This window comes from Pteropus alecto, unplaced genomic scaffold, assembly GCF_000325575.1.
Source record: "Pteropus alecto unplaced genomic scaffold, ASM32557v1 scaffold185, whole genome shotgun sequence".
NCBI classification, from domain to species: domain Eukaryota; kingdom Metazoa; phylum Chordata; class Mammalia; order Chiroptera; family Pteropodidae; genus Pteropus; species Pteropus alecto.
In genome coordinates this window covers 12,503,494-12,530,401 of record NW_006438088.1, presented here as the reverse complement: position 1 = coordinate 12,530,401, position 26,908 = coordinate 12,503,494, and the positions used below count along the sequence as shown (strand labels likewise).

The window sequence follows — 26,908 nt, the reverse complement described above, 5'->3', positions numbered from 1 at the left end:
TAATGTTATGCCAAGTATTGTTTATTAATCCAGATCATAATTCGAAGTATGTTACAAAAATAAAAGTCTCAAGTAATGTTATTCTTATACTTTTCACACAAACAAAATTTTCAGAAGAGCCACAGGTCAGGAAATGTTAGTTTTTGCATGGTAGACAGGAATTTTGCCTTTGAACTCTCAAGTAATGTTATTCTTATACTTTTCATACAAACAAAATTTTCAGAAGAGCCACGGGTCAGGAAATGTTAGTTTTTGCATGGTAGACAGGAATTTTGCCTTTGAACAGGAACAAAAATCTCAGATACAGATAATGCATATCTTTTAAAAACTGATTTCATAGTCATTGTTCTACATGTGAGTCATCTTTTTATTATTTTTATATTATAACCATATCAACTTTCCTTAAGCTTCCCTTAAGCATATAATTTCTTTCCTCGTTAATATAAAAAGGTACATGCACAGAATCAGTACATTTACAATAAAAAGTAAACAGAGGAAACAGGAGTCCTGGAGTCAATAATATCTTCAAGGCTCAGTTTGGTCACCTAAAAACACAAACCTGTGCTGATTTTCAACTACTCTTCTCATACTTAATGCTTCAAATATGGCTGGTTCAGCAAGCCAGCTTTGCAGAACGACAGTAAGTACAGCCCCACACAGATCACCCAAAAACACATGGACACTTCCAGGAATGTTGCTGTGGGGCTCGTGAAGTTCTGTGCACAAAATTAAGAAAATTTTTCAAACTTTCCAGCTTTAATATTCAAGGCCAGGAGCATCGTCTCCCAATCCTATATCAGTCCAAGATTCTTGAGGTTAGATTTCATCAGGCAAGAGAGCAGTTTGTTCCTCCTCTGTGCCAAGATTCTTTTGAATTTTCGATCTACATTGAAGAAAAGAAAAAAGAACCTCAAAATTTCTCACATTAAAAAACTCAGTACCCAGCTACCTCCTTAAATGTGTCTATCAAATCCTGAGGCTCAGAGCGCCCAGAAATCTGCTGACTGGAAGAAGAAAGGTAAAGTGGTCCTTCTTTTTCATTCCCACAGGCCGAGTTTTAAAGGAAGAAAAAAGCTCAAGAGTTGACCATACCTTCTTCTCCTTGAGTACTCCAATAGATAAAACGAGCCCATCGCTAATCCCTTAAACACAATTAAAGGTACTGGTCAATGTCAATTCTCCAAGTCATGTTTCTCCACAAATGTAAAAAAATATGAAAATAAAAGGCTGATTACTCACACTTGTCAGAGCCCACAGACCTTGTATAGCCGCTGCCCATTCGAAACCAATTTTATCATACAGAAATCCACCCAGCGTTGGTCCTATAAAAGCACTAATGAAAAGAAAAAAAAACTGTATTAGGAAGTGCAAAAAAAAAAAAAAGTTCCGTTTTAAAGGCTGCATGATCCCCTAGTCATAGATCTTTATTAAACCGAAACTAAAGAAAACAGTGCTAAAGAAAAAAAGCAATTCCCGGACATAGCATTGGGTATAAGAAAATAATTCTACCTGATAATGATGATGCTCTTTATCAATTGTAAAATTATAACTGCTTCTGAAAAGTTGGTGCCTTATAGGAAAATAAAAAAGGATGACAGGAATTCAGAAGAATCTTTATTCTCTCTACTCTTCTCAGCATTTGTATTAAAAATGATAATTCAGTATATATTTACTGATGATATCTACATTGCCAGCCTCGTTATCCCTCTGGTATAGTAGAAAGTGAGAAATAAACAAATGAATAAATTTTAAAAACTGAGATCCACTCCTGATGAAGGAACTTAAAAATATCATTTTTATAGGACAAAGTATATGGGGCCATTTTGATTAAATATCAAAACTGCTGGTACGACCAATGATCTTGGAGTCAGAGGGGGAGTTAAAACACTGGTTCCTCCCTAAATGAATTATGTGCCTTCATGCAACTCATTTGTCTCAGTATCCCAATTTTTTCATTGTATAATAGGGATAGTATTTTCCATCTTTCACGTGTGGATGGAATTTATGGCTACTCACCCAACTGACCACATTGCATTAAAGAGACCTGACACGAGCGCCGATGTACTTAATCCTTCTTCAAACCCATTTTCACTGCAGAGAGACAAGATTGTATCTGTGTTAAAAGGGAAACCTGCATGAAAGAATTGTGCATGACAGATAAATTAAAACAAACCAAAGATAATCTGGACAAAACTAACAGCAAGAACACTCTATTTCTGAGATAAAAAGCTAATCTAATTTGAAGAATTTCATACTAATGTTAATCTCATGGTTTTCTAAAAATAATTTTGGTGCATATATGATACGATATTAAGAATCATGATCCATTCGCACTAAATGCTCTGCGAAATATATAATGAATAAAGAACTTTTTAAAATGAGATTGACATGTAAAGAGAACAATAGGCAACTTTTAGAAAATACAGGGGCAGCTCCTTACTCCTGTGAGGGCTGCTGAATTTATACAGCCTAATTTCCAATATTCTCCTTGAAGATCAGAGAGAAATGAACTCCCTTAAGTTCACTTTGTGTTCATCACCATGCCTACTAAACAAAAGACTGATGGCCAAGTAACAAATGTCTGGTGTGCTATTGTGATTTATAAGAAATATATATTTGGTCTTAGTCCCCATTTCTGGCAAAGAGCTCCTAAAACTCTTAGAATTTCCTGATGAAAATAATAAGTCTTTTGTTGTATTAATGAGGTGATCTTTGAAAAACGGCTTAAAGATGTGGGTTGGAGAGCCACTCATGTGATTAGAGGATTGAAACTTTCAGTCACAGATCCCACACCCCACCCCTCCACACATACACACTGCCCGAGTCCTAGGAGAGAGACTGGAGGTTAAATCAATTACCAGTGGACAATGATCTAATCAACCATGCCTATATAATGAAGTCTCCAGAAAAACCCACAAGGACGAGGTTCAGAGAGCTTCCTCCCTGGTGAACCAGAACGCTTGCATATGTTACCATGCACGGCCCCAAACTCCACAAGGACAGAAGCTCCTTTGTTCAGGGCTGCACCCTGTCTTATCTCTTCATCTGGCTGTTCATTCGTACCCTTTATTATCCTTCTTAATAAACCATAATCTAGTGAGTAAACTGGTTTCCTAAGTTCACTGAGCTGCTCTAGCAAATCAATCAAACCCAAGGAGGGGGTCATGGGAGCCTTTGATATACAGCCAGTCAGTCAGGAGTATAGGTGACAACCTGGACTTATGTTTGGCATCTAAAATAAGGGCAGTCTTATGAGATTGAGCTCTTAAACTGTGAAATTTGATGGTATCTCTGTGTTGCCAGTGTCAGAATTGAGTTGTATTGTAGGACATCCATCTGGTGTGAGAGAACAGCTTGGTAGTGTGGCAAAATCCCCCCGACACTGGAACTAGAATCACTTTACCTGGCCACTCTATGTTTCTGCATGGACCTCCTCCATAAGAAAGGAACAATGCTGAGGCTTTTCCGTTTTGCTTTGTCTTTTTAAAAGTATATCTGTACAGAGGCATAAACCACTAAACCTCTATCCACAACCCATTTTACCTATTATTATATTAATATGAGTATATATTATCATTGACATCATCGTATTATTGCATATCCTACTTATATTACAATAGTGTGTGACATGAAATCATGACAATTTAGTATTGTGAAAAAATATCGAACATCCTACAAAATTGAGAAATTCAAGAAACCCTGTGATGCTCACTGCTATTCAAAATACAGCTCTTCAAGCATTGGAAATAACTTACTATGCACAACTGAGAATCTCCGGGAAAGTTGGAATTACACTCATTCCAGAAGAGATGCCATTCACGACTAACATCAGTACCAGCAGCCAAAGCTGACTGCAAAAGAGTTTTGGAGGAAAAAAAAATAGCATTTTAAATGACACAAAGCTTCATGCTAAAGACGGCACATAGGATCCCAGAGAAGTTCCTTTCATAGATTCCAGGACTAATCTCATCCTTATTTGCATCTGATTCCATTTCATTCAGTGACAACATCCTTTATTTAGCTCCTTATATTTGCAAGGGGCAAGGGGGGGGGGGCGGGGAAGACCGGGAGTCAATTCATTCTATATCTCAATGTCTTTGGTCACATGTAACATGCACCTAGAGTCAATTGGCCTTCTTATCACCATACAAAACTTATCTTTTCAAAACTGGTGATAATACCAATGTTAACTTTGTTTCTTCGACTTTGAAATTCAATTGACTGAAAAATGGCATAGAAAGAAAGTGGTAAAATGACAGGAAACTAATATTTGTACTGTGTCGGGCACTGTATCAGTTACTCAACATCCATTACTCCATCGAATTCTTGCAGCATCCCTGTGATATAAGTACTTTTCCAAAATGATTAAAGAAGACAATTTAGGTAATAAAAACAAACTTTATTTAACACTTTGTGAAGTAGACAATCTCCTTTTGGAGAACTGCAAAATAGGGCGGAAGGCAGGAAACTTTCATAGGATAAAGAATAAAGAACAAAGAAGAGGAAAAAGGAAAAAATCTGATTGGCTCAGTCTCACCCGTTCGGGGTGAGAAGGCCCAGAGTTAGTTTGGCGTTTGGGGATTGGCTGACTAGATAGACTGCACTTATTGTGACACAAAAGTTATCTAAGCTTCGGTTTGCTGATATGGCACCCCAGGCAGGAACGGCTTCTTGGGCCTAGAAAGTTATTTCGACAGTTCTATTACTGACTTTTTTGTAGATAAAAAAAACTAAGGCTTTGGAGATTAAATGATTTGCCCAAGTTCACATATCTTGTAAATGGCAAAGCCAGGATATAACCCCAAATCTGAAGGACTCTGAAATCCTTGCTCATTCCATATCATGCTTTATCCCAGAAGTACCTGAAAAAGTCTAAGAGGCTCACTTTATATTATATTAAACAAGCTTTAATGAACAGTTACTATATGCTAAGAATGATACAGGAAAAAAAATAAAAGATTTGGCCCCTGCCTTAAGGAGTAGGAGTACAAAAACAAAAATATATTCTAAGAACTATCAACTAAAGGCAGGTGGCAACAAATTCTGTTTTAAAAATAAAATACAAGCAAGTGTGCAATGGAAACACAAAGGGAGAATAAGCATATTTCTCATTTGACACTTAACTTCCAAGATCTTATGCATTCCTGTTTGCTTGTACCACTGCTAGCTTCTAGTAAGGTAAAATACTGTCGGTCTAAAACAATTCAATATAGTCTTAAGTCAAAGTAATTATTTCCATAATAGGCTCGAAATACTAAGCCATATCAGCATTACACCAAAATTAAAAAAAATAATAATTCCTAATGTTTTTCAGCTAAAAATACAGAAGTAAAAAAATTACCTTTTAATGTGCAAGACTGGGACAGGTCCTAACAGCATGTAGCACCCTGCTGTGATTAAGTTTCCAAAAACCAGAAACCATTTCCTTAGATGCTGGTAAAGAAAGAGACCAAAGAAACTCTTAGAACCCTCCATAATCAAAGAATAAAAACAAACAAACAAACAAAAAAAAACACTAAATACACTGAATAAAACAAAATTTTACATTTAAGAGAAAAAGGTTGATGGTAAATATAAAAGCTGGGACAACATACCCCGAGACAGGGAATGTACAAAAGGCAGGTTTCCTTAGAAAGGCAGTGGACTGCAGATTTTGCAGAAGATGGACTATTTCAAACATAATACTATTAAAAAGCAGTCACTGAAAGGAACTCCTTAGTAGGTAAAACAGCTAGAAAACTCACATTATCGAAAAAAGTACCCAATAACATTATTCCTTATAAACGACTTGAATGCAGGCTAAAAATGATAAGTGTACCATAGTGGCTCAGTTATATAAGACTACGTCTTAAAACCCAGTTCCAAATACTATTTAAGACATGTGCTTTTTGTCACCTGGATTACTTCATAATCTCCACGTAATTTAGGTCTTGATAAAAATATATTCAAATCTTCAGAGGGGAAATGCAAAAAATAAGTGCTAAAGCCATAGAAGCCTGAATCTTGGTTGACAGTACTCATTCTATGTATTAGTCACCTGGACTAAATGGCTTAGACCTAGTTAAAGGAGAATAGAAAGGCTGTTCTGTCAGGATGGCTACGGAATAACCAATTCGCATGACATGGTCAGTCCTTTCACTCCCACAGAAAAACTGAATTATCTCCTCTCAATCTGATCAAGTCCTAACTACCTCTGGGATTCTGCCCTAATTATTAAAATCAACCCATAATTTTGCATCAAGGAATCTTTTTCCTTTAGAACGTTTGATCCAGTAGGTTTTTAAGTTTTAACATAAGATTCCTTTTTTCCCAAGGAAGCAATTAAAAGTAAATATGTTCAGGGTGATGGCAGGTTGGAAGTCACTGGAACCTCACAGTGGAACCTCTCCATCAGCTTGAAAAAAAATGAATATATTAGAACTTAAATGTTCTTACTCCCTCCCCCAAAAAAGATAAGTAGGTGAGGTGATGGACATGGTACTGTACACTTTAAATATCTGACAATTTTGTCAATTAAAGCTGAAATGAAAAAAAAAATGTCAATTCTAATAAAGCTGAAATAAAAAAAAAATACGTCAATTCTAATCAATGGACCTCTGGAGTTCTAGAGGTACAGATGGAAAACCACTGGTCTAAACATACAAAAGCAATTCTTAAATATAAATTATGTGTACATACTGGCATTTTATCACTTAGTAGACCAAAGAGAGGTGAAGAAATGGCGTAGGATAAGGCCAAACCCAGGAATACGAGTCCCACATATCCAGCTGGTAAATGAAACTGTGAAAGAAATCTTGGATCAAAGTTACATGGTTAAGTCATTTTTTAAATAAATACCTTTTGTCTACTATTTCTTCAGCTCTTGTTATTTACCATGAGTCTACTAATAACATTCAGCACCTTTCCTAATTTTTGACTTACTTTTGTAAATGGATTACTTTTTCTCTATGAGGGGAAACAACCTAACCGGAGGTCAGAAGTCCTCGATTTTTCACTTTGTAGCACTTAACATAATTTTGCTTTTATGAATTACAGCTTTTTACATGTAAACTGGTACTTTGCAAACATTTGTGTGCATGAAATTACCTGGAGAACTTGTTAAAAGAGGTTCTTGGAACCTAGCCCTAGATTTTCTGATTCTCACCCTAAAAGGCTGGGCAACCAATGACTGGACAGCAAACTGCCAATTCAAACAACTAATAAGAAATCAGAAGGACAAAAGGATTAAAAAAATGGATAGAAATATAGGAAAATACATTTCTAAAGATTTCTTATAAGATAGACATGAGCAACTTGGGTTTACTAGAGAATGGTTATAAATTTTTTCCATCGTTTAGACACAACTCCTTATGGACAGAAAAAAATGACCATTCAAGAGACACACTGTTGATGTGTATGGAATGTGTCACCATAACGTATTTTTCTCATGTGTTACGTCCTGGATGCTTACTGCTTAAGCATTTTAATGATAAGAGAATAATGATATTCTATTCTTCTCTAAACCTAGTGCCACACATTAAAACTACAGTCTCCAAGTTTATCTTTTTGGGTAGTTCACATACCCAACACTGTCTGTAATGACTTGAAAGGGCTGTGTTTCTGGTAACTGTGCTTTTTGAATTCTAGTGCCTAACATAAAGTCATTGTGGGCTGCAATTGATAGATTTCTGCCTTTATAGATGTATATTAATTCTCCAATATAATTAACTACCAGACTTAGTAATATACTCTATTGCATTATTAATAATCTTTTTCAAGAACATCTAAGAATAAATTTCTATGATATCAACCTTATAGAATTCGTTATTTATTTTCCAGCACTAAAAAAAATGGAATGGCTCTTGGTTCTTCTCTCCATACCTGATTAATATAGTCTATAGTCATTCGCTCATATGCATTAGCCTTTGAAGTAAGTGGGCTCAAAGGGGATCTGTTAGAGAAGAAGGACACCTCACATTAAACGAGCCACTGAGTACCCCAAGTTCCCCACTGGAATTCAAATGAACAGAGGAAAACCATCCTTGTTAAACAGGGAGGATGATATGTAAGCTAGACCTATCATGACTCGAGCTCAGCCTATGATGACTGGAGCTCAATGTTGGGGCCACATAGTAAAAGGTTTCTTTGACTTACACTGAATCAAACCCCTCATTACAGGGATATCACAGACGAAGGTACAGGCTACCTCACTGTACAATTCTCACTCCGCCTCCTCTTCGCCGCCACTCAGAGAACTTTCCACAAAGCAGGGCCCGAGAGCAAGTATCTGTGTCCACCTTCTACAATGCAGAGCCCTTTGGCAATCAGGCTACTTACCTTCTCCAAAACAAAGAGAGACAAGGTAGGATCAAGGAAGCCTAAACACGAACTGAGTGAGTTGATGACGAAGGCTATGAGAGCGACCTTGGGTAAAGTGATGAGTTTCCAGAACGAGTGTTCACTTGGATCAGACTCTTCGGGGTAAAATGAAGAAAAAAATTGAAGTAATTTAAATCATTTAACTTTATAATTTAACCTATTTTGAAAAGTAAAACTGATAAGGCCATCTTTACCTAGGAATAAAATAACTGTACCTCTGAGTTTGCCTAAAATTGTATATTATCTATATTTGCATATAAGTTACTCAAACCTAGAGGCCGCATTTGGTTTTCTCAAAAATAATGTCTCAAATTCAAAAAGAATCAACTAGAATCTGGGTGTGAGGAGAAGAAAGGGTTATAGGTTATAACCTAGCAGCAAGTGAGGCTTTCCCCCAGATAGCATAGAGAATATGTAAAATTTAATTTAGTGCATGGGAAAAGCCAGAAACTTTATCAAGGAACAATATGTATGTGCTGAGGAAGAATTTGAGTTAATCAAAAAGAAAAAAAGAAAAAACAGACAATTGTTTCCTGCCAGCAAAGAAAACACTGAATGTAGAGGTGCTACTGAATCATGTGTAAATTACATTTAGCACTTAAGGTCATTTGAGCTCTAACCTTCCTTTCCACCATTCCCCCAACTAGGCATGGTTGTTTTCAAGCCTCCAGTCATATTTTATGACTCCTTTCTTTTTCCTCTTCTAATTCTTCCAACTCTATTCACTCTGTAAGGTCTGGCTATGTCCCTAATTATTACACAAATTGTACCTTTCTCTGGTTTCCGGCTGCACTTCAAGTCTATACCATATATTTTAGCACCTAAACTACATTTCGTTTTACATTGTTTCCTATTGTTTGGTGGCTTTCCCATCTTCCAATTAATTTACTGAAAAAAATCTTTGCTGAGCCAGGTACCATGCAAAATGCTGGGCAGACAAAGGCAAAGAGCCTGTCCTCACAGAGGAGTTACAATAAGAAGTGAAGAGAACTAAGAGGTATTGGGCTAGGATAGTACCTATTGGAGCATTTGAGAGGATTTCCTTAAAAAAAAAAAAAAAAAAAAGTTGGTGCCTAAAGGAGTTTGAGACGAGTAAGCAAAGAAGGAAAGAATAATCCAGGCATATTATTCCAGGAATGGCACATCTAAGACTCAGAAGTAAGGAAGAACTATTCTGTGCTTGAGAAAATGAAAGAAGAGAAGCAAAGTTGGAGGACAGAGATTGGGGCAGGGCATGTCTACAGAGTCAGGGGGAGATCATACTGCAGAAAAATGTAGGGATAAGATTGTGCAGAACTTTGTAAAATATGCTAAGAAGCCTGAGAAATCACTAGAGATTTCAAACGAGGAGTGAAAATTAGATAAATCAGATCTGTGGTTTAAGGCAACCTCTCTGTAGCCACGTGGAGAAGGGAAACGGAGGACCACTTAGGAGGAAGTTGCAGTGATCCAGGCCTGAGGTGATGTTGGCTAAGTTTGGATCAGGAAGCTCTTTGAGAGCCACGATCAGCACTCGTTTCTCCTCATTTCTTCAATATCATCCACTGCGGTTCATTACTGAAAAAATTCTTGTTGAATAATGATACAGTATGGACAAAGTACAAAACAGCACAAAGAATGGTTCAACTATCCAACCATTTTAAGTGCTACATATAGACTTTGTCAGGATATGAGTCATAAAGTAAACTGCGGTGTTAGTGTCTTAACTGTCAACCAAATATTTAATAGTGAACCAAATCTGAGCACAGCCCAGGATGCTCAACTACCAGGACAGCTTGTAGTCAGACTTAGAAAGATGACAAGCACCATCGTGTGGCTGAGTGTGGTAGTGCCACAAGGAGACGTGGATTTTAAACTGCATGTTAAAGATGTTTATTAGTCATCTTTAAGGTATAAATTATAAAAGATCAACTTTAATCTGTTACATTTCTTGTGCATATAAAAGGTATTATGCATTTATGGTATAAGACAAGCTATTATGGTATAAATGGTCCCCTTCTCTAAAACCAAAGTGTGAAAAGGGTTACCAAGATAACATATTTGAATGTCCGTGAAAACAAACACATGAATCTAATTAAGCTGTTGAAGAAACTCAGGTAATGAAAACTTAGGGTAATATCTGCTTAGAGAAACATGTCAGAATCACCTAGGAGGCTTTTCCAAGCCACTCCAGTACTCTCTCTGCTCCCTCCAATTCTGACATATTCTTCTTAGAGAGGGATGACTCCCTGCTTGATAATGCCTGCCAAAGGAAACTACTGGTAGCGATGGGGAAATGAGGAAAGAAGTGGGGTACCCTTCGAGTGTGGGGGGAAGGAAAAATACTGAGCACTGCAGTTCCACTTACTCAGCGTTTAGTCCAATGATGGAGAAGGTTCAGAAAAACTTCCCAAAAGAGGTAATATAAATTAATTTTTGAAGGATGCGTAAGAGTTAGGTTGAGTGGGAGGGGGAAATATTCCAGCTCATGTGACCCTCCTGCTGAGATCTAACAACAGCTCCTAATGGCTTTCTGGATAAAGTTCACGTTTCATAGATTTAGAGGTTTTCATAAGAGGACTGTGTTTTAGAAAATTACTGTGTTTTAGAAATATTTCTTTCAAGCAGTACAGAAGAGGGGACTTAGAGAGCAGATATAAAGGATGAGAGAGAGGAAGGGACCAAAGCTAACTTAGCCACTGAAGCTAAAGCCACATTGTCCATGGGTCTAGAAGGAAGTAAATAAATGGAGTAGAACAAAAATTCTGCAAATATTATCAAAATAACTAAATTTAATTTTCTAGCTTCTATCTATAAGCTCTCCTAAAACAATAATTTTTAAAACTCCTTGATGGCAACACCTAAATCTATATTTACAGCCTTACATTAATAATCTTAAGAGGTTTTTTTGCACCTGTTTTTTTTTTTTTTTCCACTCAATCTAACTATAGGATCCTTCTGTACATAAATTTCAAGTTTGTCAAACCATTTTGTTCATAATAATACAGCTAGCTGGGACTTTGCTAAGTTCAATGAATATGCAGGGAAATTTTAATTGAGGAGTAACAGGAATGAAGAGAAATAAGTACCAAGCAACTAGGCTGGTGGCGATTAGAGGGGGCTGAAAAAGATATCAAAATGTGAGATTAAGGGGAGAAAATGAGGAGAGCAGGCTGGGACTCAAGGAATAAGAGATGCTGGGGTCAGTGCAGCATCTAATCATACCATGTCCTACCATTAATTAGTAAGCAAAGTCTTTTTTTTTCTTCTACATTGTGGTAAAGGGTTAAAAACTATTTCTTTTTTTTAGAATCTGAGCTGGCGTCAGTTTCTTAGTTATCGGTCAAGTGTTCATCTGTGAACCAAGTCTGAGCACAGCACAGCATGCTGGAATACAGAACCATCCTTGTTAAGGTGTTATTGGTGAAGAAAGAGGACAGGCATCACTGTGTGTTTCAGGGTGGTGGTGCCTCTCTAGCAACATTCTTTAGCTCTCTCCTCTCCAGCTAATTCTCTAGCCTTGTTCTCCTAGTAATTTGATAAAGGTAAAACGCCAACTATGTTACTAGATAAGCTTGCTCATAAAAAAGATGACCCTTGCCTGGCAAATTTCATCCGTAAAGAAGGAACTATAACCAAACAATAAATAAATACCTGGTGAGATATTTGTGCTTCCCTGAGTGTGCAGACTTGTACCCAGTATGTTCCTCGTGGAGACCTTGGCAGCTGTGCCCATGGCTTTGTTACAGGATAAGTTAACTCCTACAGGGCATGAAGCTTTGAGGCCAGGATGACTCCCATTACTGTGGCCTGTGTCCCTGCACCTGGGCTGTGCTGCACAGACAGCTAGCTGCAAAGACCACTGGGAAGGAAAGTGTGACATTGCTCCCCCATCTTATATAGCCTAAGGTTTTTACAATGAGTAATAAATGTAGTCTTACCATAGTTGGGTAAAATACACATATTGAGTGGTACCGTCAGCAAAATTATGCATCCCAGAAGAATAAAAGGCACCTCATAGCCAAAGGATTGATACAAGAAGCCACCTATAGGAGGTCCTAGCACTAGTCCCAGTCCGGAAAAAGTCTCAAGACTTCCCTAAAAATGGGGAAAAAAAAATTGAGTTAATACATCGTGTTTGAAAAATTAACAAATATTTAATGGGCACTATCTGAAAAAAAATCTATCTCACAATTTCTGTCTACACACACACACACACACACACACACAAGCCCAAGATGGATCCAAAATTTAAACATACATATTGAAATCATAAAAGTACTAGAAAAATTAAATGTGGGAGGCTTTTTTTGTTTTGTTTTTTAATCTTTACAGTTAGAAAGGTTTTCTAATTATGACACGAAGACTCAAAAAGATTAATACGCTTATGTGAAAATAGGAAAAACTATGCATGGCAAAACAACAAAAGACAAATGAAGAATAGAGGGAAAATACTGACAAAGGACTAATTTCTCAAATAGGTCCTCAAGAGAGGTACTACTGATTAATGAGAAAAAAAATGAAGTACCTAATAGGAAAATGGGCAAATGCTATAAATAGACTGTTGACAAATAAATTTAAATACAAAGCTCTTAGTTATGTAAAAAAGAAGCTCGCTGTTACTTTTAAAAGAAATTAACATTTAAAGCACAAGAGACCTATGTTTACCTATCACCTATCAAACTCTCTACGCTGCCAAGGATATGAAGAAAAAAGCACTCTCGTACATTGCTGGTGAGTGAACACTGGAGGGCGATCTGGCTGATCGATTATTACAAATGTACACATTCTCTGACCAAGAATGCCACTTCTGGGAGATAAAATTACAAATCCACAATGATGTGACAAGGTATAGCCATAAAGATGTGACATGGTATATGTATAAGTTTATGTCTGTTGCACTATTTGCCATAGCAAAAGATGTAAACAATCTAAATATTCATCAAGTTAAATAAACTAGTGAAGTACAAAGAGAAGCAGAGTAAGAAACTTTTCATGTACAGGTACAGAAAGATCTCCAAGATGATTTCATTGTTAGCATAATCAGCAAGATTCTGAACAGTTTGTAGACTATACTACCATTAGTGTGAATAAAATAGAGGGAGGGAATCATGCTCTCTCTCAGTGTGTGTGTGTGTGTGTGTGTGTGTGTGTGTGTGTGTGTGTGTGTGTGTGTACATGTATGTACATAAATACATGGAATCACTCTGGAAGAAACCTATAATATCTGTTGCTTTCTCTGAGAGAGTGATGCTAGACTAGGTGCCTGGACAACAGGTGTGTCTATGAAGGGTGAGGAACTGTAACATATGGAACATATTCACTATATCCTATATTTCCTTTTGTAACTTTTGAATTTTGTAGCATATAAAATTCTTTTTGTTAAAATTAAAATAAAATAGCACTTTGGAAAAAATAGTTTACTATTACAGAACTCTTACAGAAATTACGTCATTTTAAATCAATCTAGTTTAGGGGCTTTACACAGAGACCTATGACTTACTTACAGCCTTGTATCCTCAGCCTTCACAGAAGATACAAAAGTAGTTCAATAATAACTCTGAATGTTTCATAAAGAATATAGGAATTCTACATTTAATCATGCATGATAAAATCATCCAGATTAACTATCATGTTAACTTTGTTATCTTTTGGCTACAATTCAGAAAATCCAATGAACTATTGGATTATAGTACTGATCATCATAATAGATATTTCTTGAGTAGCACTTTCCAGAGTGTTCCACAGAACACTAGTTCTTTAAGAGTTAAAAAGTGGTTCCATAGTCAAATTCAGTTGTGGAACATTAAAGTATTTCTACTACAGAATTTCTCAAAGCCTTAATACACAATGGTGAACTGGACAGCATATGTACGCTCCAAACATGTATAGCCACAAAACCTTGTTTACAAAGCATGTCAACGGAATAATCTTCTGATTCCTTTTTGAGAAATATATTTCCAGGAAATGTAAAAAGTATACCTGTCACAATGGCCACCACTGCATACCAAATGGCTATATAACCTAAAATGTGCCTACCAAGCTATAAATAGGCTTAATAAAAAGTGGGAAGATACCTACCTACACTGCGAATAGTTTATTTGATGGTCACAACTTTCAGACTATAGTATTAGTTGGATAAATGAGGGAGTGCTTGATACTAAGCTGATTAGACCTGAGGTCTAGAGGACAATTATATGCTCTGAGGTGACATTTGGTGGGCTGTCCAGAAGTTCCTTCAAGGATGCATGGGTCCAAAGAAAGAGCTATGGGAAAGCCTGCCTGGGGTCAAGGAGGCAGTAGCCAAACGCTGGGACAGGAATCTGGTACGTCACTAATACCACATGTCTAGGCACCTAGGCAATACATAAGAATGTACATCAATACATTCTACCAGGGTCTGGGTAAAAACTCAGAAGGTCTGTCCACCCTGGGTTCATGTTCCACGTGGGAATCTCCTTCTGGAACAGAGTTACCCTTTTGGATGGGGCTTTGCTCCCCGGTTTGCCCCACCCCTTCACACTGTGTGCAGGGCCCAAAACTCACCCTCCGGCCTTTTTAAAAGAGGCTCTGATGGGTCCAAGTCACTTTACAGAACTGTAAGCCCTTACAGAAGGGCTTTTATAGCAAAAGAAGAGTGCACTACATAGACTGACAGCACAGAAGCAGTTATGGACTTCCAGATGATCTCAAAGATCCCCTCCACGAATCTGGGAAAAGTCGAGGAAGGACTCTAGTATAAAAACAGTGTTTGGTCATTAAAGATAACTCTTTTCTAAAGCCTTAGGAGCACTTCAGGCAGCCAAGACCCAATCCAGGCATCTAGGCTACAGAGAGACAGCAAAATACTACTAGGGAGGGTTTTTTTGTGTTTTTTTTTTTTTTTAAAAACTGTGGTATAAAGAGTATTTGGCTTGGACCGCATTTACTTGTCAAACTGCCCATTTGGGGGATTCTACGCCCAAAGTACAAATTCAGCAACAAGCTGTCAATAATTATACCGTTAGTCTCACTTAGGTTTCTGTTTGAGCATAAAGGTAAAAGGTTACAAACACAGACTGTAGAAAAGAGCAGGGTTAGTAGAATGGACCCCAGCTTTGACTTGGAAGGTAAAACAAATATTTTAGCTGACATTAAAAAGAAAATAGAAAAAAATTATGAAATACATACCAATACTGTGGCCACATTATTTGGAAAAGTCTTTGTAAGGATAGAAACAGATGCAGTTATTGCTGCAGCAAAGCTTATTGCATCTGCCACTCTCACTAGAAAACACATAGCAATAAATATCAGTCCTTCTGGAACTTGGTCCAATACACTAAAAGAGAATAAGACAATTCTCAAATGCAAAGTTGGTTTTAATTTTTTTACTTTTTAACTGTACTCATTGAAACAAGAAGTACCTCACTCACAGTTATTAAAATAAATATCTTTAGAATATGAATTTTTTTAAAAGTTGCTTTGTTATACATTGAGTAGAAGAAAATTATCTCTCTTTTTCTGATAATTTGAATCATAATAAGAGCTTAGTTGCCCTTTTCTGCTGACATAATTGATAAATGATAATACTTAGAAGGCCTTTTGCAATATGTGGAATCACTCTAACAACCTATAGAGAAGATTGCTTAGTTCCAGCTCCCCCCGCCGACCCCACGCCATGGTGGGGCTCAAACCCTCAAAAAAAATGAGTGAATGCAGGAAATAGAAGACCCCACACACACTCAAAAAAAGAAACATTTTAAAAACAATTCAGTATGAAGGTTTTCTTGAGCTTACTTCATCACAGTCTTACCAAACTCTTAGCATTCCACTATGTCCCTCAAGAACTTGTGTAAGCTCTTCCATACTATTTGCCACTACGCCATTGGTTTAAGGACTCTATGCTTAAGAATGTTCATAGTTATTTTGCCTCTGGCACTTATTTTCCCTGTTTCTTGAAAGAGCAGTGGAGGGAGCCATTCTGCTGCCAAGCTCAGAAGTGAGCACATGACCAATCAGAGCATTCTCTTCTCCTGGGCTACAGTGACCTTGATACAGGGACAGGGTCTTCCACAAAGATCAGGCCAGTGGGGCTCTCCGTTCTGTGACTTTACTAGAAACTATAATGAAAGTGGCATTTTCTTCCTACAGGAGCTGCTAAGGGCCATCTTGCTCCCTCAAGGGGAGAGTTTATCCAAGAACAAAGCAGAGGAAAACAAAACCAGGAACTTCTGATGACACTATCTTAACACATGTATCCTGATGTTCTTCAGCTGATTCTCTAGGTAAGAAATTCACTTTCTTGCTTAAGCCAAAACGTTTCTGTTACTCAAAAAAGTGAGTTAAACTTCTATCACTCATAGTCACAAGAGTCCTAATGAACAGATTCAGTAGCCAGCTTATTAGTGATCCCCTAAAGGCTCTTAAGATTTGTCCTGTTTTCTATATCACCCAACACTCTTCACCATTAGTCACTTGCCTAGCACTAAACAGACAATCAGTGGTGCTGACTAATATAAGGAATCCATTAACATTTTAAACTGAAGCTTCCAAACATATTAGAACATGACTTACCCAAAGAGAACTGTAACTCCTCCTGAGACAAACACTCCTGCTACAAACATAAATTTTGCTCCAATACGTACAAGCTATAATAAATGTCAAAGAAGAGTGGTAAATTGATAATCGCTACAAGTCTACATTGATATAAACAAATCCACTGTATTAGGAAATACATGATTTGGAAAAGATATGAGCAGTTAATATAATAATAATTTCTTAATAGAATAAAAACATACGTTTCTTACAAACATAAAAAAAATTAATAATCAATCTACCCTAAGAATGGAACTGTCAACAGTGGCACAATTCATAAAATATAATGATGGTTATTTCGGTATCAATGGAAATTCTAGACTAATAAATTAGAATAACTCATTATGTAATTTTTAAAAATTAAAATGTACATATGAACTTTAATACTTACATATTTTCCAAATACCAAAGATGCCAGCAATACAAACAAAGAGTAACATCCAAAGATCATACCAATAACTGTATTACTGGCTCCTTTCTTTTCAGCCTTTAAAGAAATTGAAAAAGAAACAGACTTTGAAAGACAAATTAGCATCTACATGGAAAAATGAAGCTATTAGATCAGACCACTGTCTTCTTGTAACCTTTATCTGTGTAGCAATCTTAAAAATTATTATTCTAAAATGAACATGGTGGGGAAGTAAGGGAAACTATACTAAAACTTAGCCCTTGACATGGAAATAATTTACTCATCATGCTTATAAAGAATTGTTATATTTTCAAAATATAACTGTTGTTTTGTATGTGGTTATACCTAAGTCTAATAAAATTGATGGTTCCACTGTGTTAAAAAAATTATTAGCTTTATGATCTTGAGAAAGAAGAACAAAGTTGGAGGTATCACAGTTTCTGATTTCAAAAGTGAATTATAAAACTGTAATAATTAAAACAGTATGGGCCCAGCATAAAGACAGACAGACAGATCAGTGGAACAGAAGAGAGCCCAGATATAAACCCATGTTCATATGGTCAACTGATCTTCTACAAGAGTGCCAAGGACACATGATAGGGAAAAGATAGTCTCTTTAGGAAATGGTATTGGGAAAACTGGATATCCATATAAGAAAGGATTGAATTGGGCCCCTATCTTATACCATTCACAAAATTAACTCAAAATAAAACCAAAAGTAGAAAAATGAGACTACCAAAAAGCTTCTTTAAAGTAAAAGAAAAAACCAACAGAGTGAAAAGACAACCTATAGAGTGGGAGAAAATATCTGCAAATCATCAATTAGATAAGAGGTTAATATCCAAAATATAAGAATCTCCTACAATTCAATAACAACGACAACAACAAAAAAAACCCACAAAGAACCTGATTAAAAAGTGGGCAAAGGACTTGAATAAACATTTCTTCAAAGAAGACATACAAATAGGCACTAGGTATATGAAAAGGTGCTCGAGGTCACTAACCATCAGGAAAATGCAGATTGAAATCACAATAAGGTATCATCTAATACCTGTTAGAATGGCTATTACTGAAAAAAAAAAAATAAGTGTTGGTGAGGATGTGAAGAAACTGGAATATATTTGGTAGGAATCTAGAATGTTGTAACCACTATGGAAAACAGAAGAGTTTTCAAAACGTTAAAAATAGAACTACCAGCAAACCCTCTTCTGAGTATATATACAAGAGAATTGCAAGCACTGTCTCAAAGAGATATGCAGCCCCATGTTCACTGCAGCATTATTCACAATAGCTAAGGTATAGAAACAACCAGATATCTACCTATTGACAGACGGATGGATAAAGAAAATGTGGTCTTGTATACAGTGGAATATTACTCGTTTTTTTAAAAAGAAAACCTTAGCATTTGCAATAACATGGATGAACCTTGAGGAAATTATGCTAAGTGAAATAAGCCAGACACAGAATAAAAAATACTACATAACTCCAGTTATATGATGTATCCAAAATAGTCAAATTCAGAAGCAGAAAATAAAATGGTGTGTATCAGGGGCTTTAGGGAGGGGAAAGTGGAGAATTATTGCTCATTGGGTGTAAAAGTTTTCTGTTAAAAAGATGGGCTCATGTTGTGTTGTTATCTCAAAAAGAGAGGAAGAAAAGGATAAAGAAAAAGAAAAAAAAATCTCACAAAAAGAACAAGAGAATTTTTGTAGGTGATGGATACTATGTTTAGTATCTTCATTGTGGTGATGATGTCACAGGTATATATGCATATGTCCAAACCAAACTCAGTAAGATGGATGTATTAAATGTGTGAAATATTTTGTATATTAATTATACTTCAATAAAGCCTCCATCAAAAAAAAAAAAAAACAAAAACAAAAATGATAGCTTTAGCTGGCAAAAAGTTAGAATTAGAGAGTCTAAGAGTATAAATAAAAGCACGAAGTCTTGGCTGAGGAAATTTGAGCTCTACTTCACCCATGAAACCGAGCAAGCTGCTGATCTTGACATGCCTCCTTTATGATATCTGTGAGATAACAGGAAATGTATTGGCCTCTGCCCCCGGTTCCTGGCACAGAGCTTCTAAAACCCTTGTAATTGATAAGAACAATGGGAGCATCTTCTGTTCTAATATTTGGTTTTTGACTCTGGTTCCTGACACTGAGCTCCTAAGTCCCTTGAAATTTCCTGGGCAATAGGAATGTCTTTTGTTCTAATTAAGTGACTCTGGGTGGGCTCCTGGATGGGAGCTGGCCACCAGAAAGACCAAACCATGATTAGAAGCCTGGAATCTTCAGCCCACCACCCCCATTTGCTAGAGGGGAGCTGGTGATACAGAGAATGGCTTGGTGTGGGGTAAAAAACTCTACACAGCTGGTGTCAGTGTTGTGAGTATGGTAGTAGTGTAAGAGTAAAGAAAAAACACACAGGAGGAAGAGTTTTCTTACTCAGTATCACATTTAGCTATAGGATTGAACTCTACTAAAAACAAAAAACACTCTGCTGGTCAAAAAACTCCAGAACAGGAAGCTACTTGATGTTGGCATGAGTCATGCCAAGGCGCATTCAGTCTAGTTCTCTGTTTCTAATATTAGTACCAACCACCTGACAGTTTAAAGAAGCCAAATTTTTCTTTCCTGACATCAACACAGATAAAAGATGCCTCCCCCAGCATTCTATGTTCTCCTAAAACACTTAAGAGGAGTATATCATCCATCAACTGTACCTCTTAATGTTGACTGCCTATTCTATCAGTGTGTTCCTAAAGTTGCCACAGACAATAGGGTATTTATTTTAAACCTACTTCTTTTGAACTCTGAATGCTACTATTAGTGGTGATGTACAACTGAATTCATGTACAAAAACAGACAGAAGGTCTGAAAAACATTTTTAGACCCTGGAAATGTAGGTCCTTGCATCACATTCTAGCTATAGCCATTTCAAGGAGTTAAAATCAGTTTAATTTCTTTAAGATAGGATTGGCAACTTGGTACACTACGAAGTGTAAACCTGAACTACACAATTCTCTGTCTTCTCAGGCAGACAATGGTCATTTATTGAGCACCTTCTATGTGCCAGGCATTGTACCGGGAGCCAGCAGTGAATATTGATGGTTGGAAGATCCGATTTAGAATCATCCTTTCACCAGCGCTTCAGCTATTTTGCAAATAACTTTACTCTTAATACAGAAATGCATGTGCAAACACCCACACTCCTACACCCCTCAAAATCCATTCTCTACAACAGCCATAAGCACATTTCTTCACCTTTTCTCCCTAACCACAATTTAAGATAAAATTTTACATTGTTGCTGTATATGTAAAGTTATCATCATCACTCAATCTTTGCCTTTTTCAAAAATGTTCTTTTCATGTCAGACTATGTCTCTTTAAATAAACCCTATATTTCTCATAACACCACAGGAAACCAGAGACGTGAACTCTATTATTCTCAGGTAAACTTTAGGAAGAGCCCCCTTACTCTAAAAAGTCCCCCCCTAAAATTCAGTCCTTAAGTATCTGGTGGCAGCAGTAGAGACATTGAACCTACAATACTATAGTCATGTAGTAACTTGGGCAGGATTTAAGTCCATAATTCTATGGGATTCAGAATTAGCCATTCCCCTTCTATTGCTATTAACCACATGAGATAATGGTATGGAGACAAGAGAGATCTCATTATAAGAGATAACGTTAATGGCATCCTAGCAAAAAGTTGTGCTATATATACGCCAAAACATGAAGTTGACTTTTCTATTACACAAAGGTCAAGTAGCGTTATGAGTTGAATTTTGTTCCTCAAACTTCATATGTTGCAGTCCTAACTCCCAGCACCTCAGAATGTGACCTTATTTGGAGATAGAGCCTTTACAGAGGTAATCAAGTTAAAATTAGGTCAGCATGTTGGCTCTAATCCAAAATAATTGCACCTTTATAAAAAGGGGCAATTTGGACTCAGAGACATGCGTAGAGGGAAAACCACATGAAGAGACAGAGGAAGCACTCAGCTACCTACAAGCCAAGGAGGGAGGCCTGGAATTGATCCTTTCCTCACAGCCCTCAGAGGGAACCAACACTGCTGCCACCTTGATCCATCCAGCCTCCAGAATTGCGAGATATCACATTTCTGCTGTTTAAGCCACCCAGTGTGTGGTACTTTATGACAACCCTAGCAAACTAGAACAGGTGCCTCAAAGGGAAGGTGTTATCAAAAGAGTCAATTAAGATGTAGAAGAACATTGATTAGTCAAGTTATAGTATTCATGTTCTTGGCTTAAGAGATCTAAGTATATAATTCTAGAATCTGGCAGAAAATACATAAGGGTTACAGCAACTAACATTTATTGGGTCTTCGCTATGTGCCAGAATCTCCATTAAGTGCTGTTTTACATGTTAGCTAACAACAATGAAATAAGGGATGTATTTTTAGCTGGCCCCATTTTATCAATGAAGACACAGACTGGCAAAGTTTACACAATCACTGCGGCCTTGACAGTTTCCATCTAGTGCATGTTCTCACATTCACTATGGACACAGAATGGTGACTTAAGATGTCCTAGGACTACATACCACAGTAGCAGCTGGATACTTTCGGAACACGGATCCTGCTTCACGTTAGGAAAAGACAGCTACTCTGTCTTGCTCAAACACCTCTGATGACTTCTCCTTGAACAAATCTCTGCCACGCATGTAAGGACTCTTGCATTCTAGCTCCAACCTGCCTCCCCAGGTCCTCCAGCTCCTTTGAAAGTTCACTCCACCCCAGGCCCAGGTCCAGGCCCAGGCCACACTGCTTGTCTGCTACTCTCCAAGAACAAGTTATTTACTTTGCTAATCTTGTGACTATCTCAAGCTGTTTCCTAGAACACCACTGCCTCTGCTGGTCACCTTGAGGAAGACTGTTTCTCAAGATCCACCTTAGATTTATTCTGTGAAGTCCCTTTCTGTACCAGTCCTTCTTCTCCTTCCCTCCCCAACACTCCCCACCCCCACCATTCCTTCCTCTAGAGTCTCATAACATTTTGGTTAACCTTTTCTTAAAGGATGACAGACAAGAGAGGGACATTTTCCTGATCTTTTTTTCTTCCCTAGCATCCAAAGCCTAGCATACTCTAGAGTGAGAAGTCCTTAACCCCCTACCCTCATTCAGTCAACAGAACTGGATTGCACTAGTCTCTTAACTTCGGAGTTGGCTTCTTCATTTGCAACATGATGAGATTCTCATTACTGTGCCTATCTTATGGAGTAGCTGCAGAGATCAACTGGGATAAATGTGTGGAAAAGTACACTGAAAACTAAACAGCATTGTATGAGTATAGAGCCGTATTGTTCTTCAGCGGAGAACAATTTTTATCGTCTTTTGTGGCACACAGACTTTCATCAAAGCAGTTAGAGGGCTGAGAAGGGCCAGTGCACTGACTAAGTTGAGGCTTTGGCAAAGAACGTGAAGTATAAAACACATGGTCATATTATATTCAGCCAAGCCAGTATCATTCTTTTCATACTATATCCTATCGACCTCCAGATTCCAGGTCAATTCTCTAGGGGTTATTCCCTTTGAGTCTGTGCCATTATCTATAGACCCTGACACTATATAAAAGTCTATGATTAGAAAGAACCAGTCAATATTAAGCAGAATTCCTCCTTGGCACCAACATTGCTTCTAGATTCCACAAGAAATTCAAGTCAGAAAAAGGATTTTAGTGAATCATGGCTTCCTAATTCAAAATATCAATAAACCCAAACTCCAGGAAACAGAGTTACTGTCTTAACACAACCCTTTTGCAAGACCATTAAAATCTCAGTTATTCAGTGTGGACTTTTTTTTTCCACTTGCAGAAACCAAGTAAATATTAATCAAACTACATGATAAGCAAAGTAATCCTTGGAAGATCAATTATATTTAGATGAATTACCTCCTAAGATGATGTTCTTTCTGACTAGATTTTCTTTCTCTGGTATCAAATATTTTGTAAGAAGTCTTCAGTTTGCTGATGTTCTATATATCACCTTTACTATATTCATATCTTTATATTTTACATATTGTAAAATGAAATAATTCAAAAGGCTTTTTAAAAATTAAGAATTCACAAGGATATAAAAATGTCTTACCTCCTTGGGGAAAAAGGGTCCAAGGATAGAATAGTACATCATAGAACATAAATTAATGGAAGCTGCCGATATCACTACAAAAAGCTGTTCTCTCGAAAGCCAGTTGGGTGTCTTTCCTGCACTCTCTGGAGGATCATCACCTAAAATGCAAACATACTACTATTACAAGCATGTAATTGGAACTACTGATCAAAGTACACAAATGTCACTTCTGTGCACAGACGATGCACTCTGAAGTTAATATCTGATGAACTGAAAGCTATTTTCATATAACGTAATCAAATGTGACAATCCTTGTACATCACTGTAGTTTTGAAAACATATCACTTTCATTTACATACTAGAATTTCAGTGCGGAATTTATCAAACAATCTGATCTGTTTTGTCTCCACTATAAGGCCTACTTCTTTCAGCTTTAATAAATTCCTTCAAGAAGAATGAGGGAACATGGTGGTCTCCAAAGGGTATAATTTAATTTCTCCAGTTACCAGCCTCGTCTGCTATATGAACTAATGACGTTTCCAGGATGTCATGTTAGCAGTTTATTAAGCATAGGAGGGCAGTATTGAAGCTGAGTGAAGTAGAAGAAAACAAACTACAGCATTTAATTGGCAAATTAATACAATAGTATGCTCCTGGAAAGACGAGTCTCACAAATCCGTAAATCAATATATTTTTTACACAAATTTCTGGTCTTTTGCATCCATTAATTTAATCCTTATCCCCAGGGCTAAATTTTCATTTAACTTAAAGACATCAGGTCAATTACTCAGTCTCAAACATCCAGCAAATCTATCGGCCATTTTCAAATTAAATGGTTTGGAGCAAAAAAGAAATTTAAGTAAGAAAAAAATGTTTAGTTTGCTCTACTTTTCAGAATTTGTCATAGCAGTACAGGGGGGAAAATCTGTGCAACATGAGGAAGTGTTAAGAATGTAAAAATTTTGGAACAGATGAGGAAGAGAACTGAAAGTTAAAGAGGGAGCAACAACAGCGGGAGCTCGAAACGTAAGGCTTTCCGTTGTCTAATGGCATACTTATCTGAATACATTCTAAAACACACAGTACTTAAAACCAGAGCTAGAGAAGAAAGTCATTATAGAGACTACACCATTCCAATTCTCGAACTTCAACCTCTTCCAGAGAGGAAAGAAACGCGGAGCCGAACGCCACCTTCAGGCCCCACGAATGTCTCGGAAACAAACCAAGCTAAAGCTAATTCAATCGTGAATAAAGACACTGGGCCCAAACCACCCAGGCGCGTCGGCAGCGCCTCTCTCGGTCACCTCCAGGTGAGCTTGGGGCCTCGGGCTCCCCTGCCGCGTCCATGCGCAGTGCGCGGGCTCCGGTGCCGCTGCTCGCGGGTCCAAGTTCTTGACCTGGACTCCACTTGGGACGAGAGGACAAGCTGAAGAGCGGAGACTGCTCAGCCCAGCCCTGGCATCGCCGATCCGCGCCGGCAGCGCTCAGCCAGGGGCTCGCCGCAGCCTCCGAAGACTTCGTGCTCCGGGAGGAGGGCCGGGGGCGGGCCGGGGGTGGAGCAGGGCCTTTCATTTTTTTCTTTTAATTAAGACACACGCTATTGTAATCCACCCCCTCGGATATAATGTACTTTTTCACTCTGTATGAGGAAAAATTAAAGTGAAAATAGAAAGAACGAGTCTATATTCCATGCAGTTTAGTAAAATGAGTAAAATTTATTCTCACTAAAAGTAAGAAAGGAAGCATGTGTGAACACAAAAGGTAGATGGTAGCTAAACTGAAAGATGTGAATTAGAAAATCAGGCTCATGCCGATTCTTTTTAAGAGTGGGTTATTTTTCGCAGTGGGTAAGTGATGTGGTGGTGTAATCCCTGAAGACATTAATAAAATGGAAACGAATTCACTGATGTGAAGCACCAGTTATTTGAAAAAATTCATTATAGAATGTTGAGGAAGCACGGCGGAGAGGCTGGGAGTAAGATTTCTGGAGGCAGGTGTTTGAGTTTTAATCCAGGGCGTTTACTAGCTGTGACTGTGTGGGAAGGTCAGTTTCTCTATCTATGCAACTGGGATTACAATGCCTATTTTGTAGACTGGCTGCGAGTACTGAAATTAAGGTGCGTGAAGTTCTTGGTATGTGAACGTGATGGGTTTTACCTTACTCTCACCCTCAATATTCTGGCGTGCGCTCACACACACACACACACACACACACACACACACACACGAGACTTCTTATCTTCCCCTTATTGTTTGAGAAGGGTTAAAGTTTGCAGACGGGGAAATTCTTGTTTTGGGGCCAAGATGAAACAAAAGACTATTATTGAGTTACCATCATTGTGACTTTAAAGATGAATGAGCGCTATCTGGCCGCTGCCCTCAAGTAGCATACCTCCTTCTAGAAGATAAAACAGACTCCAAGTAATAATTTATTCTAGCGCAATGAGTTCTATAATATATTGGAAGAACTATTTACTTTGGCTAAATGAGTCCAGGTTGGCTTCCTGAGGTAGTGATGTTATCTTGGGTCTTGAAGATTGTGTAAAAATTTCTGGGTAAATCAAGAGAGACTAACAGCCATTCTAAACAGAAGGGGTAGCCTTAAAGAGACCTCCCAGAATCTTTATGATCTCACAACATCTGTAAGCTTCTGCAATCTCGTTTTACTCTACATTCTCTCTCCAATCTAACATCAAACCATAGAGGAGAATTTTTCTTAATTATTTTTTTGTTTACATTCTTTTTTTGTTTTCTCATTCTGGACTGCTTTTTATGCAGATATTGGGTCACCTAGACTGGTCCTCTTCTTTATTACTCTTTTTCTCTTTTACTTTTCATTTCTTTCTCTTTTTGCTTCACCTTATAGGAAGTTTCTTCAACTTTATCTTCCAACTCTTCAACTGAATTTTTTATTTCTGTTGTCATCCATTTCCCTCCATCCTCATACCCCTTCTCATTGTCAATCATTCTTTCATGTTTAATACAAACCTTCTTGTTTATATGTTTTCATGACATTTATACTCTTGTTTTGTGTCCATTTTTAATTTATGTAAAGGGTACTGTGACATATATATTCATATTCCTATATTCCTCTCCACTTCTGACTTCTACCTTCCACCCTCCCTCCAGATCATCAGTGTTACAGGGAAATATATTACTGTATTAGTTTTCTGCAGCCTCTGTAACAATTTACCACAAACTGGATAGCTTAAAACAATACAGCCCTGTAGGCCAGAAGTTCAGTATCAGTTTCAAGGAGCCAAAATCCAAAATGATCTCCTCGTCTCAAGCTTCTTAATTTAGTCACATCTACATGGACCCTTTTTTTCAAATAAGTAACATTTATAAGTTCTAGACATTGAGATGTAGATATATCTTTGAGAGTCATTATTAGCCTGCCACAATAATCTTTCATATTTTTATATGCTTACCTAGACATATAGATACTTATGGAACACTATTCTCTTTTTACAAACTGAAATGGAATAATATG

General features: G+C 37.4%; 1 protein-coding gene across 1 annotated transcript; it reads right to left on the bottom strand.

The window, feature by feature from the left end:
• On the bottom strand, positions 1-24,929 carry SLC18B1 (solute carrier family 18 member B1). The gene is made up of 14 exons (XM_006915406.3): positions 24,720-24,929; positions 23,434-23,573; positions 17,303-17,398; positions 16,891-16,964; positions 15,508-15,655; positions 12,279-12,435; positions 8,317-8,453; positions 6,679-6,780; positions 5,342-5,433; positions 3,756-3,851; positions 2,017-2,091; positions 1,240-1,333; positions 1,093-1,142; positions 1-883 (listed from the first exon to the last, which is right to left on the bottom strand). The coding sequence occupies exons 1-14, from the start codon at positions 24,760-24,762 to the stop codon at positions 817-819; spliced, it is 1,371 nt and encodes a 456-aa protein (XP_006915468.1). The 5' UTR covers positions 24,763-24,929; the 3' UTR covers positions 1-816.
• Between the last annotated feature and the right edge of the window lie 1,979 nt (positions 24,930-26,908).